At 40.6% G+C, this 15,576-nt stretch overlaps 1 protein-coding gene across 1 annotated transcript; it reads left to right on the forward strand.

Annotated features, from left to right (window-relative positions):
• Window positions 1-4,118: 4,118 nt before the first annotated feature.
• Window positions 4,119-5,590, forward strand: LOC308488396 (isocitrate dehydrogenase [NAD] subunit beta, mitochondrial-like; the record flags this gene model as incomplete). The annotated part of the gene is given in 3 exon segments (XM_081028062.1): window positions 4,119-4,777; window positions 4,779-5,187; window positions 5,489-5,590. Coding segments are annotated over 3 exon segments (1,149 nt in total). The 3' UTR covers window positions 5,570-5,590.
• Window positions 5,591-15,576: the final 9,986 nt, after the last annotated feature.

Raw genomic sequence — 15,576 nt, forward strand, 5'->3', positions numbered from 1 at the left:
TGTGGAAATCAATAAGCCAATTATGCTGAGTGAAATAAGCCAGTCACAAAAGGACAAATATTGCATGATTCCACTTATATGAGGTACCTAAAGTAGTCAGATTCATAGAGACAAAGTAGAATTGTGGTTGCCAGGGGCTGGAAAGTTATTTAATATGTACAGTTTCAACTGGGAAGATGAAAAGTTCTGGAGATGGATGGTGGTGACACTAGTACAACAATGTAGATGTTCTTAATGTCAATGAACTATACACTTAAAAATGCTTAAACCGGCAATATTTGTGTTAATGTGTGTTTTACCACAACTTAAATAACTTTTTTAAAAAATCAGTGGAGGGACAGCCGGTTAGCTCAGTTGGTTAGAGCAAGGTTCCAATAACACCCAGGTAGTAGGCTTGATCCCTGCATGGGCCACTGTGAGCTGTGCCCTACTTAAAAAAAAAGAGAGAGAGAGAGGGAGAGAGAGAGAGAGAGAGAGAGAGAGAGAGAGAGAGAGAGAGAGACAGAAAATTCAGTGGACCATAATGAACTCCATTCTCTTTGAAAATTTGGAATACAATCAAATGTTCAAGCCTGCAAATGTAGGGGAAGTCAGTTTGGGTTTAGTTTTCTTCAAGTAGGATGACCTCAGTTCTCCTATGCACCAAGTTATTACGCAGCCAGATGCAAGGCCTTACAGGAAGCTACATAGTGGGGGATCTTGCCTAGGGAGCGTGTTCATGGAGCAGAGAGAGGAACAGAATCTGAAGTCATGCCTACTGGAAATTTTACTCTTTAGTGTCTTTTATCAGACTAGAGTATCAGAAACTCAGACTTTGGAACTAGGAGATATTTCAGTAACACAGAATGAATAAGTAAGTTCTGAGGGAAGCGACCTGGGCGATGTGCACATCAGCTCTGCCCTCCTGCAGATCAAGGGGTGTGTGTGTGTGTGTGTGTGTGTGCGCGCGTGCGCATACTCGCATGCATGAAGAGGTGAAGTAAGGATTACACAATTGGATAGAGAATGGGCCAAGGGCAAACAGTCTGAGCAGACCCTCCATCCTTAAAGAATGGGAAGAGACAAACACTCCAACACAGGGACCAGGAAGATATAATGTACATCAGAAGTCCAACATCTGGCAACTGGGCATTCTCCTACAGTCCTATGAGACAGCAGGATGATACAACTATTTGGAGGACAATTACACAAAATCCATTTTTATTTTAAAACATAAAGACTCTATTATCTACCAACTCTACTTCTACAAATTTATACTAAGAAATAAAATATAAATTCATATATAACACTTGACATGAGAATAGCGGGTGGACATTTTTATAATAGCAAAGCAATAGAAAAGTTACATTTGCAACAACTGGGTTTGGTTAAAATCTTGAGGTAGTCATAGGATGTGAGGCCTTTTGTTTTATATCTGTTTTGTATCTTGTATATGTATTTGTGTAAGAATGTTTAATGGCATGGAAAAATATGTATGCCATAACATTATACAAACAACACAGGTTATATAATTGTTTAATATTATTCCATTTTTAAAAGGTATATATCTAGGTAGATGTATGTATACACCTTTATCTGAAAGCATAGAAAGCAAATTATTAATAATAGTTGTTCTGTGGATGATGAGGTTACTGGTGATTTTAATCGTTATATATTTGCTGTCATAAATCTGTGACATTTCTGAAGAAAAATAAAATATTTTAAACAAATGAGGAAGGTACACACTATACATATGTGTTTAGTATGTCGTATTTGGATTTTCAACCAAGCAGTATCATTTTTAGCAGTGGTTCTCAAAGGACAGCCTGCAGACCCAGACTGTCCTAGAGAAAACTTTCAGGAAATCTGTGAAATCCAACCTATTCTCAAAAAATTTCAAGCTGTTATTTGCCTTTTTCACTGGGGTGATACGTGCATTAATGGTGCAAAAGCAACAGGGAGTAAACCTGCTCGGGCCTTAGCACAACTAGAGTCAGTAGCCAAACTTAACTAGTAGACATTCTAGTTTTCACTCTCAACACACAGGCAGTAAAACAAGGCAATATCACTAAAGAATGTCCTTGATGAAACAGTAACAATGCTTAATTTTGTTAAATCCAGACTGATCCTTGAATACCTGTGTTTTTAATATTCTGTGTCACAAAATGGAAAGTACACATAAAACACTTCTGCTGCATACCAAAGGACGACAGTTGTCTCCAACAAAAGTACTTGGGCAGTTGCTTGAATTGAGCTTTCTTCCTTTATGGAATATTATTATTACTTGAAAAATGACAAGTTATAGTGATTCAGACTTAGATATTTAACAAACTTGTTCTTGTAAATGAACAAAGTGAACCCATCACTTCAAGGAAAACAACTGACAGTGTTGGTTGCCAATGATAAAACACAAAGCTTTCAGGTGAAAATTAGAATTTTAGACAACTTATATCCATCACCATGAACTTGACAGCTTTGAAATTCTTAGACTTTTCTGATGATAGCAACAGTGATATTAATGAATTTGATTGTTTTATATTGTATTAAAAATGAATCATTATTTGGAAGATCTTCAAAACTCACTGAACCAATATTTTCCAAATGACCCATGCACACTACTTTAAGAATTATGCATGGGTTAAAGATCCATTCAAAGTGCAAGACAGACTAATAAATCTTGATGCAACAGATCACAAAAATTTCATTGATAATTCTTTCAGATGCCACATGTAACTAATTTTTAAGAAACTATTACATAATATGATAGTTCCTCAAAAACTTACAAATAGAATTACCATACAATGCAGCAATTCTGCTTCTGGGCATATACCCAAAAGAATCGAAAGCGGAGCCTCAAACAGATATTTATACACTCATATTCATAGCAGCATTATTCACAATAGTCAATAGGTGGAAGTACCCCAAGTGTCCATCCATAAATGAATGGATAAACAAAATATGGCGTACCATAGAATATTATTCAGCCTTAAAAAGAAAGGAAATTCTGAAACATGCTACATATGATTGAACATCGAGGATATTATGCTGAGTGAAATAAACCAGACAGAAAAGGATAAATACTGAATGATCCCACTTATGTGAAGTATATAAAGTGAAACTGATAGAAACAGAAAGTGGAATGATGGTTGCCTCTGTCTGGAAGAATGATGAGGAGTTAGTGTTTAATGGGTGCAGAGTTTTAGTTTTGCAAGACCAAGAGTTCTATAAATGGATGGTGGTGATGGTTGCACAACAATGTGAATATTCTTAATGTTACTGACCTGTATATTTAAAAATGGTTAAAAGTGCAAAAGAAAGAAAGAAGAGGAAATGAGTGGAGAGGAGAAGTGGAGGGGAGGAGAGGAGAGGAGAGGAGAGGAGAGGAGAGGAGAGGAGAGGAGAGGAGAGGAGAGGAGAGGAGAGGAGAGGAGAGGAGAGGAGAGGAGAGGAGAGGAGAGGAGAGGAGAGGAGAGGAGAGGAGAGGAGAGGAGAGGAGAGGAGAGGAGAGGAGAGGAGAGGAGAGGAGAGGAGAGGAGAGGAGAGGAGAGGAGAGGAGAGGAGAGGAGAGGGAGGAGAGCCATCCTCAGTTCATAGTGTGGCCTCTCCCATGCACCTCCAGGGTAAGCACAGGCTGCAAACAACCATGGATCATTTTGTACCTCCTACCAGGTAGCCCCTGACCAGTCACAGGCAGTGGGTGACCTGGGCCTGCATTAAAGCCTCTTCCAAGAAACTAGAACCAATATACCTGAATGTTGGCTTCAGGTCACAGCAGAGTACCACCCAATTAGCCCCACAAGTGGCATGCACAAAGGGTGGTCTCAACAGGCACCAGAGCCTGCTGGGGCGAATCCCACTCAATGGGGTAAGCTCCACACACAGCAGCCTGTAAGCTGTGGACATGGCCAAACCCCACAGCCAATCAGCCTGAGGATCAATCCTACCCACTAATGTGCCAATAACAATCAAGGCTCAATTACAACAGGTGGAAACACACAACAAACACAAGGGACACTCCTGGAGCACCTGACTCAGGTGACCAGAGAGACTGTGCCACGGGGCCCCATAGGGCACCTACTACATAAGCCCACCTGGCCAAGACAGAGAAAAGGGATTAAGAAGTACAAATTTGGGAGAACATGGCGGCTCTCAGCTGTGCCCGCTGGTTGACCCGAGCGCTGGTCACCGCCCCGAACCCCAGGGCATGGAGGAGCCTTTGTACCTCGGCAGTGGCTCACGCCGCCTCGTGGAACCAGGCCGAGGACATGACGGTGGAGGGCGCCTTTCCTGTGACCATGCTGCCAGGAGATGGCGCGGGACCTGAGCTGATGCACGCTGTCAAAGAGGTGTTCAAGGCTGCCAGTGTCCCAGTGGAGTTCCAGGAGCATTACTTGAGCGAGGTGCAGAATATGGCTTCTGAGGAGAAGTTGGAGCAAGTGCTGAGTTCCATGAAGGAGAATAAGGTGGCCATCATTGGAAAGATCCACACCCCGATGGAGTATAAGGGGGAACTAGCCTCCTACGATATGCGACTGAGGCGTAAGTTGGACTTGTTTGCCAATGTCGTCCATGTGAAGTCATTTCCTGGGTACATGACTCAACACAACAATCTCGATCTGGTGATCATTCGAGAACAGACAGAAGGGGAGTACAGCTCTCTGGAACATGAGAGTGCGAGGGGCGTGATTGAGTGCTTGAAGATTGTCACTCGAACCAAATCTCAGCGGATTGCAAAGTTTGCCTTCGACTATGCTACTAAGAAGGGGCGGGACAAGGTCACGGCTGTCCACAAGGCCAATCATGAAACTTGGGGATGGGTTGTTCCTGCAGTGCTGTGAGGAAGTTGCTGAACTGTACCCCAAAATCAAGTTTGACACAATGATCATAGACAACTGCTGCATGCAGCTGGTGCAGAATCCTTACCAGTTTGATGTGCTGGTGATGCCCAATCTCTATGGAAACATTATTGACAATCTGGCTGCTGGCCTGGTTGGGGGAGCTGGTGTGGTCCCTGGTGAAAGCTACAGTGCAGAGTATGCAGTCTTTGAAATGGGCGCCCGGCACCCATTTGCCCAGGCAGTGGGTAGGAATATAGCCAACCCCACAGCCATGCTGCTGTCAGCTTCCAACATGTTACGGCACCTCAATCTAGAATATCACTCCAACATGATTGCAGATGCAGTGAAGAAGGTGATCAAAGTTGGCAAGGTGCGGACACGAGACATGGGCGGCTACAGCACCACAACCGACTTCATCAAGTCTGTCATCGGCCACCTGCACGCCTATGGGGGCTAGAGCCCTTTATTCCCTCCAACTTCATGAGGACCATACCACCTACACCTCCCTTCAGTACAGTGGACCAGACAAGAGCCCTTAAACCTGTAGACCATAATTACCTTCTGGGCAGAGCCTAGGTTGTCCTGGGGCTGGCTTTCTTAAGGGACTGTTATGTTAGGGAAGGGTTAGGGATGGGCCCAGGCCACAGGATGATGACAATTCTCCCCCACAGGTTCGAACTCCTGACATGGGTGGCTATGCCACCTGCCGAGACTTCACTGAGGCTGTCATTGATGCCCTGTCCCACCCATAGGTCCCACCCACACCCGTGTAAGGTGTCCAATAAAACACGTTATATCATTAAAAAAAAAAAAAAAAGAAGTACAAATTTGTTGTTACAAAGTAGTAATGGGGATATAGGGTACAGCATAAGGAATATAGTCAGTAATATTGTAATAACTATGTGTGGTGTCAGATGGGTACCAGATTTTTGGGGGGTAATAGGTGGGAGGGGGTTGGGGAAGGGTGAAACAAGTGAAGGGATTAAGAAGTAGAAGCTTGCAGTTACAAAGTAGTCATGGGGATGTGATGTACATACAGCCCAGGGAATAGTCAATAATATTGTGATAATGTGGTACAGTGTCAGATGGTTGCTGCACTTATCGTGGTGATCACTTCTTTAGGTATATAAATGTTGAATAACTATGGTGTACAACTGAAACTAATATAATATTGTATGTTAGCTATATTTTACTAAAAATCTTTAAAAAAAAAAAAAGAATCACTGGCCTGGCACGTAGTAAATGCTCTATAAACATTTGTTGAGTGATACTCTCCTCCCCACTCCTTATTGGAAGTGTACCCTATTGAGTAAGAAGTCACGATTTCTCAGTCTCCATGCTAATCAATGTGTTAAATTTTGAGGGAAATCTGCAGAAGGATTCTCTGACACCGTGGGTCCCTTCCCAGAGGCACGTGTTGAGAAGCTTGCTATGTCCTGCTGTCTGTCAAACACACAGATCTACTCTCGTTATAACCATTTGCCAAAACTGTTGTCAAACAACTAACTGCACATAATTGAGCTTCTGAAAGAACATGCCCTCAGGTGAGTTTAAAAGGAATGTAACAAATTAAGATAATAGATGATTATATGAAACATAAATCAAAATTTTCAGAAGGCTGCTATCTCGTACATTACAAACTTGGCAAACAGATATACATAGTCCATGGCTGTCCACTGACTTCTCTCCTTGATTGCTTTATCCAGATTTTTGCCGCTTAGAAGTTGGTATAATTCATATTGCATTGCATTATAATCCTGGATTTGCACAAAGAAATGATTAATGAAAAAAACAAACTCATTACTTGAGACACATTCCTGAGGTTCACAATAAAAGCCACCAAACAGATGGAAAAGCTGGAGACTAGCTGATGGAGGAAGAGTATTCTTGCCTCTTTTGATCAATGAAATTGAAGGAATGATCATTAAGGAGGACAGTAAGTAGTGAGGACTTTCCTGGCTGAATCTCACGTGCCTCTCTGAGTGGAATGTCGAGTTCGCTTGATAACTGAGCACACCCACCTACCTTTTCTTACACATACATTTGGGAGCTTTGCTTTGTCCCTTTGCACCCAACCATTGCCACGAGCACTGACTGGAATGGCTTACACTGCCCACACTCCAACTCCTTGCCCTTGACCTCCATCTGGCCACTGGGAACCCACTAAGACGGTGAGAGGGCAAGCCAGGGATACAATGCCTCCTGGGAAATTTCTCAACCAATGACTGGAAAGATTTGACAGATAAATAGCTCATCTCCCCTTCCTCTCGGGTGGGATAACTGCAGTTTGCTCTATACAATCTCTCAGGGTTCCCCAGAGACATTGAGCCCAGTTGTCCATCATGGTAATCTGCTCAATAATGCATACTTTATTGCTTTCCTTCGACATCTCAATTTACCACTTCCCTTTAGGTGTTTCCTACGATCACCTCCCAAATAGACTACTTGCACAAAATCTTTGGCGGACTGCCTCTGGGAAACCCAATATAGGACTTGATTTAAAGAAGCACATATCAAAACTTGAGTCTTCAGTTAACTTTTTTTTCTTTTGCTTGTTCCTTTCCTGTTAGATTTGATGGATGGGCAACCTCTCATAAACTGAGAACCTGGCTCCCAGCACCCTGTACAAAACATAATGTGGCCTCATCAAAATGAAAAGGCAATCCACTGAATGGGAGAAGATATTGACAAATCATACATTTGATAAGGGCTTTATATCTGAAGTACATAAAGAACCCATACACTCAACAACAAAAAAACAAACAACGCAATTAAAAAATGGTCAGAGGACCTGAATAGACATTCAGCAAAGAGGACATACACATGCCAATAGACATATGAAAAGATTCTCAACATCACTAATCATCAAAGAAATGCAAATTAAAACCACAATGAGCCATCACCTCACACCTGTTAGAATTGCCGTTACCAAAAAGACTAGAAATAACAAGTGTTGCAGAGGATGTGGAGAAAAGAGAACCCTCATACACTGCTGGTGGGATTGTAAATTGGTACAGCCACTATGGAAATCGGTAGGGAGATTCCTAAAAGTTAAAAACAGAACTACCATACGATCTAGCTATTCCACTGCTGGGATTTACCCACAGAATACAGAAACACTAACTCAAAAATACCTATATGTAAGTCCCTATGTTCATTGCAGTATCAATTACAATAGCCAAGATATGGAAACATCCTAAGTGTTCATCAATGGATGAATAAAGAAGATATGATATATATAATGGAATATTACTCAGCCATAAAAAAGAATGAGATCTTGCCATTTGCAGCAATATGGATAGAACTTGAAGGTATAATGCTAACTGAAAGAAATCAGAAGGAGAAAGACAAATACTGTATGATTTCACTCATATGTGGAGCCTTAAAGAAAAAGAACAAACAAAATAAAACAGAAATGAAGTCATAGATACAGAGAACAGACTGGTTGATGATTACCAGAGGGGAAGGAGATTGGGGAGTGGGCAAAAGGGGTAAAGGGAGTCAATTATCTGATGATGGAGAGTAACTAGACTTTTTGGGGTGATCTCTTTGTAGTGTATACAGATGTCAAATTATAATGTTGCACACCTGAAACATATAATTTAAAATAAAATCTCATCGTGTTACCTGGTCAATAAGCAATAAATCCATGATTGTTCAAAGTAATATCAGTGCTCTGCCTTTGTAGGAGATCTGTATTCCCTCTGCTTCGCACTTCTACCTGCCAGCTGCTTTCAGTTTTCAGCACCTACAGGGTCCCCAGGCAGAACTCAAGGAGGGCTGGTTCTCACCAGGGTGAAAGGGGAGAAAGTGCAGCTGGGCTGGGCAAGCAGCTGCCTCCACAGCAGCAGCCTTCCGCAGGCAGCCATGTACCCAGCCTGCCTGTGATGCTCTTCAGCCTGCCATTCTCCCAGAGACCCAGTGTTTGCATGTGCTTTGCCCCAGTTATCTGAGTCCCTTGATCCCTGTTTGCTTTTCTGGCCTCTGACCCCTTTGTCGGCCAAAACTTCAAGTGTTATCTGCTCTTTTGTCCTAGTCACCACTCCGTCCTGGATGCCTCAACTGGCCGTCAACACCACACAAACAGAATGAAAGGGAAAGAGAGAATTTCATTTGGTCAATTGAGTGGTTAAAAAGCAAGAAGGTTGCTTTTTCTTTTTTTGGCAAGTAACTTGTTTAACTTGCATTGGTCAACCATTTGACCTAATCGACTCATTGGTTCCAATGGTCAACCTGAGAGAATTAAGTAAATAAATGTGAAAAAACAGAGGGGTTCAAGGCCTCCTGTCCTTCCTCCTACTTCTGAGAGGAAGAGAAATAGCTATTAAAGATACCAAGTTTCCAAGCTTGTGTTGTCAATAGGCAGGTTTTATTTCATGAAAGGGAATCGTTCTTTGAGGAAACACCATGTCTCATGCCAAAATTATCTCCTTTGGAGTTTTAGAAACAGTCTGTAAACCTCTTGTAGAAAACAAAAACAGATTCCTTCCTAAGGCATTCATGCTTTGGCTGGTACATTAGGTCTTCAAAAATAACCTCAGTAAGGATAGAAATGGTCATTCTGAAACCACCTCTAAACTCCTGGTTTTAAAAAAAAAAAAAAATCAAAGAAAAATATACCAACGGCGGAAGACAAAAAATGGAGGAAATGTCCAGCATTGTGTTGCCCCCCCCACCCACACACATACGCAGGCACATATGTACATGCTTTTCCATATAGACTCACAAGCAAGGCTTACTTTAAAATTATATATTTTGGTTAAATCTATATAAAAAATCTTGGTGAGTTTTTTATTTTCTCTTTTCCCACTATTATTTAATGAATTCCTATTCCTTTTATAATAAAACTAAAGTATCTAAAAGCTGTTTACATAACAAGATTGATTATTGTGACAAAACATATTAATAAATATAATTCAAGAGTTTGAGTAATTTTCTGAAAAGTTATATGCATAGTTCAACTTTTCTAGAAAGTAATTTGACAACAATTATTAAAAGCCTTCAAAATATTCATTCTCTTTGACTCAGAAATTGCAATTTTAGAAATCTATACCAGGAAATTACCAAAAATTCAGACACAGATTAATGCTAAAACATCCACTGTAATATTGATTATAATAACACAAACCTGGAAGTAACTTATATTCCAATAACAGAAACAAATTATGATGTATTTATGCCATAGAATATCATCCAGCCATAAAAATTATCATGATGAGGAAAATTGCAATGCTTAGAAAGTACTGCATATTTGGTGTAATTTCTACCAAAAACATGGGAAATACATATATGCATACACACACATGCACACACCACACACACCTGATCTTGACATTCACAGACAACGTATCTATGATAGTCACAAAAGACAAGAGGCCTGGAAATTTTTGCATATCTCCAAATTTAAACTACCACCAGAGAATAGAACTTTTCTCATAAAATGAGCCTGCTCAATAATTGGCTGACTAGACTCATTCACTTATTTAGTATATGATTCAAATCCACACCTCTGCAGCTTTACAACTTACTACATGCAATGGATTTTTAGGATCATCCAAAGATAAGGGAAACTGATTATTAAATACATGACCATCAAAGGCTTACCAAATGCATGTGAATAAAACATACAGGAAGGAAATTACCCTTAAACAATGCGTTTTTTCTCTGCACTAATTATATATATGTATAAAATCATTGTATATACAGAATACATAATATTTACTATTTATAGTATATTCTATATAATTGTATTGTATAGTATATAATGTATACTACATGTTATAATCACTATGTATAATATATGCTATATATTATATATTTCCTTGTTTTCTCTAGTAAACCTATATCGTTCTTATAATTAGAAAACACGTATTTGTTTTTTAAATGTATCCATGTGTAAACCATTCTTGTAAATGCTCAGTCGAACAATCTAGCTGCAATCAGTTTGCCAAAACCTCCAAAAGTTTCCAGAAGTAGCTTGTCATCTGGTATCCTTATACTTTGGTAGCTCTTTGGATGATCACAAAAATTTGTAGGAATTAGTCACAACACCAAATTTAAAACACAGCATATAAATAAATACTCGATGAATCATACTAAGAATCCATTTATTTGGAATTTAAAACAAACTTCTTTCCAAGATGAGGTCATGCTCCCTGTTATGAACTTACCCCGGACTTCTTCTGTGTGGCATTTAACACCGTTATAACCAGTGTTTATGGGTCGCTTTGTTTAAAGTCTGTCTTCCGTCATAAAGGAGATCAGAGAAGGTGTCTGTTTCGTGCACCACTATATCCCCAGCACTAGTCCACGTTAGTATAGCAGACACTGTCGATGGGATGGCCGGGACCCAGCCCCCTATCGCCTGTACGCCTCTGAGAACACAGGTTCCCACAAGCTGACAGCTCCCCCACCCCCACCACAATAAAAAGTTTGTTTCCATTCAGGAGTTTGCTAGAGATATGTAGACAAATGAATGCCCCCAGGGTAACTCTCAACCATTGATGGACATATGAAATGTCTTTGCCCTGTACATGGACAATTCTGAGATGTCCCACCTGGTTTCTCAGGTACCCACAGCAGGATAGAGCCACACTCATTAACATGCCCTGGTTGTCTCTCCTTCCTTATCTGTTGCACTGTGCCCCTCCCTCACTCCCAATTCCTAAGGTTATCTCACAAATAAACTACCTATCTGCACTCACATCTTTCCCTCAGGTTCTGCGTTGGAGTGAGCCCAACCAAGACCCTTGGCTCATAGTACACTTCCAAGAAATATTTGTTGAATGGAGAGACAAGTAAATAAAATCTAACTGTGGCTAGTCTGGAGTTAACAGAGTGTAGCAAACCCTTTTCTCTTAAATAATGTGAAATTGTTAGTATAAACAAGCCTGTGAGAGGAATCAGTAAACATAAATTTGAGGACAAACTTGCATCTCCTTATTTTCATAAAACAATTTGATGCCATTCACACTGCTAAATAAAACAGGTCGGTACCATTAAAATCCAGGCTTTGTAGAGTGTAGCAAACCCTTTTCTCTTAAATAATGTGAAATTGTTAGTATAAACAAGCTTGTGAGAGGAATCAGTAAACATAAATTTAAGGACAAACTTGCATCTCCTAATTTTCATAAAACAGTTTGATGCCATTCACACTGCTAAATAAAACAGGTCGGTACCATTAAAATCCAGGCTTTGTGTTGTGGCCATATTTTTCAGTAACGGAAATACTCATCTCATCCAGGAAGAAAACCACCATTTTCAAAGGGGTTCAGTAGCCATAGCATATTTTTGAACTCCCTCCTTTCTGAGCAAGTAAAGGTCATGGATTAAACTAAATTTGGGGTGGAAACCAAATAGTTCATTTTTGACTAGTTACACATCATTAGGAAAATACACTCAGCTCTACTCTTCACGAGCCTCCTAGATTTACATGATGGCTCCTTTCAACATCTGTGAACAGCTGGACGAGCTGGCTATGCTGGGATCGGTTCTTATATGGTCTAATGTAAACAATCATTGGGACACTGATTAATTTCTCAAGACTCAAAAATAATTAAGGTAACAATAATCTCTTGCCCACACACTCCCCCATTTTTACAACCATTTAAGGGGAAGGTGGCAGAGGTCAGACATAACATTCAGCCCAAAGTTCCCATTACTGCCCTATACATTGTAACAGTGCGCCCCCTTGGGAGTCATTAGGGGGAAAGGTCTTCCTGCTGCCTGTACCTACAAAGGGGAAAACAAAACACCCATATCAGTCCTAAACATCCATGTAAAACCTGGAGAGCTGTCCACCCCAATGTGAGCCCCTTCCACCTCTAGTTTGTGAATTGGGAGCAGGGAGCAATATACCTGTGAGTCTCTCCTTCAGGGGAAAATTTTTCATTGTGAACCTACACAAGAGAGTATTTAAGGGCATATACTTAAAATAATTGAAAGCGGGGACTCAAACAGATATTTGTACACCCATGTTCATAGCAGCCTTATTGACAATAGCTAAAGGGGAAAGTAACCCAGGTATTTCTTGCTTTTTGTTTGTTTGTTTTGTTTTTATTTAAAGTTTATTGGGGTGACAATTGTTAGTAAAGTTACATAGATTTCAGGTGTACAATTCTGTATTACATCACCTATAAATCCCATTGTGTGTTCACCACTCAGTCAGTTCTCCTTCCATCACCATATATTTGTAAAGCAACCAAGGTGTTTATTCACAAAGTGTGGCATACACACACAATGGAATGATATTAAGCTACATGCTACATAAGGGTAGAAAATTTTGATATGTGCTACTACAACATGGATGAACTTTGAGGACATTGTGTTAAGAGAAACAAACTAGTCACAAAGGTTAAATATTGTATAATTCCGCTTAGATAAGGTACCTAGAATGGTCAAATCCATAGAGACAGAAAGGAGATGGTGGATGTAAGGGGCTGGGGAAGAAGAGGATGGAGAGTTAGTGTTTAATGGGGACAGAGTTTTAGATGGGAAACATGAAAAGTTCTGGAGATGAATGGTGATGATGGTTAAACAACAATATGAATGTATTAATACCACTGAACTGTACATTTAAAAATACCGTGTTTCCCTAAAAATAAGACCTAACTGGAAAATAATCCCTAGCATGATTTTTCAGGATGACATCCCCTGAACATAAGCCCTAATGCATCTTTTGGAGCAAAAATTAATATAAGACCCGGTCTTATTTTCAGAGAAACACAGTAGTTACAATGGTAAATTTTATGTACCACGATTAAATAAACAAGAATATTTAAGCACATGCCTCCGTACTAGGGCTTAAAAACGCACTGTCTCCAGGGACCAGGTGGGCATCTCAAATGATGAAACCAGAAGCTCAGGCTACTGCAACAAAATACCACAGACTGGTAGCTTATAAACAACAGAAATTCATCACTCACAGTTCTGGAGACTGGAATTCCGAGATCAGGGTCCCATTGTGATTGGAAGAGGGTCCTCTTCTTAGTAGCAGACTTCTTGTTTTATCCTCACATGGTGGAAAGGGACTAGGAGCTTTGTGAAATCTCCTTTAAAAGGGCACTAATCTCATTCATGAGGGCTCTAGCCTCACGATCTAAGCACCTCCCAAAGACTCCGTGGCCTAATACCATTTCACTGGGGACTAGGATTTCAACATTCAGACCATAGCAGAGGCTACTGTGTTAACTGGAAAGCAGAGACATAGCTTGTTTAACAGAGCATTAAGCAATTGCTCCTGCACAGGGAGGCCAGCCCAGAGTATCAGAAGTGGACACTGTTTACAACCCAGTGTGAGAAACATAGATAACTTAGAGCAAAGAGTCACCCAACGATTGGGGATTTAAACATCTGGCAATGGCAAGTGCCAAAGTCATCTGATAAATGTAAAGATGGAGGAACAAGAATAATCATGGAAGGATCAGACAGGAAAAAATGAAAGTTTAAAATCATCCATAATTAGAGAACTTCCAAAGCCATGCTGAGGAGTGTCTTGATGGGCAGGAACTAGGAGCTTAGACCCTAATGACCATCGATGTATTAGATATAGGCCGTATTGCCAAGACAGAAGGATGATGAACAAGAATCAAGAAGCTGTTAGAGGGACCTGAGACAAAGAGCAGGTAGAGATCTTAGAGGAAACAATGATGGATCAGTGAGTATCAAGAAAGCATCCACATTCCCCTTTATTCTTCAAGTCTCTGAAGTCCTCTCACTTACTGCCTGTCCCAGCTTCTTATAGCTGCTCTGATTCAAGACCCAGTTTAAAGTCTACCTTGGCATACTCTCTAAGGTACCTGTCTGCTCCCAGCTATGGTAGTGCACCCAACCCTCAACTGCCTGTCCCTCATTCTCTGTGCCTCTTGCTTGGTAAATGGTGAAGTGTGCTCTATGACATTGCCCCATCATAGTATTAAGTGTTCTTTATTTCTGGTACTGTGATTCTGCATTGTAGTGGAAGGTTCTTCAGACAAAGAATCAAGAGGACTGGTTTTCAACAGCTCTGACATCACATTCCCCCAGTCTTCTATCCTGTATATCTCTGAGCCTTAGCTCCTTCATCTGCAAAATGGAGGATGCGCTCTGGGATCTTGGAGAGCAAAAGTTCCAACATCTTATCATCCCGGCTGTTCCTCCAAAGAATATACAAATACCTGAATGGATCACCAGGGCCTTGTGCCTCTGTGTAATGTCTCCGGAGATTCCCATATGGTTGGCAGCAACTTGCTAATTGATGGGCTAAAGTTTACTTACAGAGCTGGTGAAAGCCCATCCAAGGACATTTAAATGAAGATATTGTTACAGGTCTGCCCTGTGAAAGGGCAGCACTTCAGTTGTGGCTGCCCAATGCCAGCAACCAGTCAGCTCAGCCCATTCCAACTCCCCAATTCAAGGGGAAAACAAATGTTCTTATTAAATTCCAAATCCCATCAATTGATCTTATAGTGCCATTTAGAGATTTCAAGGGGATTGGTGAAGCAAGCCATTTGATATAATGGAGATCGAGTGGCTGGTTTGTTTGATGCCGTTCTCTTGCTTTGTTGTAAGTATTCCTGCTGACATCATGCATAGTCTCACTCCTTTTAGTTCTAGAGTACATTAAGTTACAGCTGAAAACACAAAGGAATAGTCCGCTTGATGAATGAAGACCAACTGTCTTTGACAATAGAGAACTGAGGCAAATCTAGAAAACAACCCAAAATTTCTAACATTTCCAACACACTCATCAAGTTTTCATTTGAAGTGTGTGAACTGAGAG

The sequence above is a fragment of the Rhinolophus hipposideros genome, assembly GCF_964194185.1.
Source record: "Rhinolophus hipposideros genome assembly, chromosome: 20".
Lineage (NCBI taxonomy): Eukaryota > Metazoa > Chordata > Mammalia > Chiroptera > Rhinolophidae > Rhinolophus > Rhinolophus hipposideros.